This window comes from Amaranthus tricolor, chromosome 2 (assembly GCF_026212465.1).
Source record: "Amaranthus tricolor cultivar Red isolate AtriRed21 chromosome 2, ASM2621246v1, whole genome shotgun sequence".
Lineage (NCBI taxonomy): Eukaryota > Viridiplantae > Streptophyta > Magnoliopsida > Caryophyllales > Amaranthaceae > Amaranthus > Amaranthus tricolor.
The window spans coordinates 13,019,312-13,022,215 of record NC_080048.1 but is presented as its reverse complement, the minus strand read 5'-3'; the positions used below and the strand labels follow the sequence as shown (position 1 = coordinate 13,022,215).

General features: G+C 36.7%; 1 protein-coding gene across 1 annotated transcript; it reads right to left on the bottom strand.

Annotated features, from left to right (window-relative positions):
• Positions 1 to 1,467: 1,467 nt before the first annotated feature.
• Positions 1,468 to 2,634, bottom strand: LOC130805541 (uncharacterized). The gene is made up of 4 exons (XM_057670316.1): positions 2,420 to 2,634; positions 2,143 to 2,232; positions 1,758 to 2,028; positions 1,468 to 1,683 (listed from the first exon to the last, which is right to left on the bottom strand). Exons 1-4 carry the CDS (start codon positions 2,632 to 2,634, stop codon positions 1,468 to 1,470), a joined length of 792 nt encoding a protein of 263 aa, XP_057526299.1.
• Between the last annotated feature and the right edge of the window lie 270 nt (positions 2,635 to 2,904).

The window sequence follows — 2,904 nt, the reverse complement described above, 5'->3', positions numbered from 1 at the left end:
TTTAACGAGTTTTTAACGCAACGGTGCACAAAACAACGGAAAACAACTTACAATTTCCGGGTCGGCACCTTTAACGAGGCAGATCAGCTGCTGCCCGAATACATATACATATATTTTTTTATTCATCATTATTATTATTTTATATATACATCACCACCCCTTTTCTTTTAAATCTCGTGACCAAAATAAATTCTAGCAAGAAGACATCCACAATATCCTTCAAGAGACTTGAAATTTCATAAATTATGATAACTAAATTAAATACTTAATTCTCTTAACAAATTAAATTTTGTAGAGAATTATAAAACCAAATCACCCTTTTAAAAAAAAAATAATCAAGACACATATATATATATGTATATAAATATAACACAATCCTTCTAACAAATCAAATTTTGCTAAAGGATTATTAAACCCTTGGATGACTACATAACTTAATCCATACCAACTTAATTTCTACTAACAGATTGAAATTTAGTTAGAGAAATTTAAACCATAAAAGAAATTTATTTGAATATCAACAAAACTCAATTCTTATAACAAATTTAAACTTTGTTAAAGAATATAAATCAAGAACATAACTTAATCCTTTTAACAACATTAAGATTTATTAAAGGATTGTTAAAGAAAATTACATAAAAATATACTCAATGCTCCTCAAAGTCATAGGATATCATCATACATAAAATATAATTCATCTTAGAAAACCTTGTATATAAAATCTACAATTAGCAATTCTATTAAACTTACCCCTTTGATCAAAAGGTTGAATGACAAAAACAAGAGAACAATTTTTTTTTTTGTGAATGCCGAAAGCAAGGCACAAGGAAGAGAAAGAATTTTTCTGATTTTTTTTTTCTTTGTTCACTTGAGGTTTTGAAATGTGAGGAATACAAATGATATTTAGGATTAATAGGTAAATTAAGGACCAACCTAATTAATCCTAATTACACCATTATGAGAGCAGTTACAAGACTCCTCCCATACCCTCCAAAACCGGCAGTTCCTCTACCTCCCTTCCATTATAATTTTTTTTAAATTAATCAAGTAATTATTATACTTTTGTTAAAACCGCCAAGAAACGTTACGCGATAACATCGTACGCGATAAAACTTGTGACCGTTAAAATTAAACTTACTTTCTTTCTTATAATTAACTATATAAAATAGTATAGCTTATATTACTTATTAATTTTATTTTGTTATACTTTATTTTATTATATTTTACTTATTTCTAAACCTAATAAATTACGGGGTGTTACAGACTACCCCCCTTAAAAGAAGTTACGTCCTCGTAACTTGCATTGCAACGGAAACCGCAGAACACACACATGTTATCATAACAAAACACTTACAAAACAAAACTACCAACCAAAGATTTAACATTACTCCCGCGAAATTCCTATCGCCCTCTACCCCCCTTAAGAAGTTACGTCCCCGTGACGCTACTAACCTGAAAAAGGTGAGGTTAATTTTCTCGCATAGCGTCTTCCATTTCCCATGTAGCCGCTTCACGCTCGTGATTTGACCACAAGACCTTTACCATAAATATATCTTTCCGTCGTGTACTACGGACCTTTGTGTCCAAGATTCTAACCGGTTTCTCGGAGTAAGACAAGGATGCATCCAACTCTAAAGGTTCAGCATCTAAGACATGAGTGGCGGTGGCATGATACCGCCTTAACTGAGACACATGAAATACATCATGTACCTTTTCCAAGGAATTTGGAAGGGCTAACCGTACGCCACTCTACCCACACGTTCCAATATTTCATATGGCCCTATGAATCGAGGGCTCAACTTCCCACGAGCACCAAAACGTACTACTCTGCGCATGGGTGACACGCGAAGTAATACTTGTTCACCCACGGTGAACTCTTCTGGTCGTCGCTTCAAATCAGCGTCAGACTTTTGACGATCTTGCGCCGCTTTCAAGCGATCCCTTATCAACTTCACTTTTTCCGTCATCTGGAACAACAAATCAGGTCCCAAGGTCACAGCTTCGGTGAAATCATCCCAATAAACCGGACTACGACAACAACGTCCATACAAAGCCTCGAATGGAGCCATCTGTATAGATGCCTGATAACTATTGTTATACTAAAATTCGACTAGATCCAAATGTTCATCCCACGACCCTTGCCATTCCATGGCAATAGCGCGCAACATATCCTCTAATATCTGATCTGTCTGCTCTGTATGACGTACTATAAAGCAGCGTAGTACCCATTGCCTGTTGCAAGGTTTGCCAGAATTGTGACAAATACCGTGTATCTCTATCGGACACAATAGTACGAGGCACACCATGGAATCGCACGACATACTTAATGTAAGCTCGAGCTAATTGTTCCATCTCCGAACGACAGTTCATAGGGATGAAACGTGCTGATTTAGTCAAACGATCCACTACGACCCATAACGCATCATTTCTCGCGTTCGTCCGGGGTAAACCCACAACAAAATCCATAGAGATATCATCCCACTTCCATACCGGTATCTCCAAAGGTTGCAGTAAACCTCCTGGTCTTTTATGCTCACTTTTAACCTTTTGACAAGTCAAACAGCGCGAGACATAATCTGCAATATCCTTCTTCATCCCAGACCACCAAAACATTAGCTTAAGGACTTGATACATTTTGTCACCGCCCAGATGGACTGAAAAATTTCGTACAATGGGCCTCATCCAAGATACGTTCCTTCAAAGATTCTTCCCCTGTCGGCAAACACCAGCGACCATTGAACCTCAAGCTCCCATCTTCATGAACAAAGAATCCCTCCGCTTTTCCTTCTCGAGCTTGCTCCTTCAACTTCAATAGTTTCGGGTCTTTATCCTGGTAATTCTAAATTTCTTCAAAGAACGAAAGTTGAATAGACAAAGCATTCAGACATCCCTGTAATTCACCCT

Bases quoted from the DNA above. Each gene is read 5' to 3' on its own strand.
- LOC130805541 (XM_057670316.1), bottom strand. From the start codon at position 2,634: ATGTATCAAGTCCTTAAGCTAATGTTTTGGTGGTCTGGGATGAAGAAG. The intron at 2,233-2,419 runs GTTATGGGTCGT...ACCTTGCAACAG, and splicing joins ACGAACGCGAGAAATGATGC to GCAATGGGTACTACGCTGCT. The intron at 2,029-2,142 runs GCAAGGGTCGTG...TTGTTGTCGTAG, and splicing joins CGCGCTATTGCCATGGAATG to TCCGGTTTATTGGGATGATT.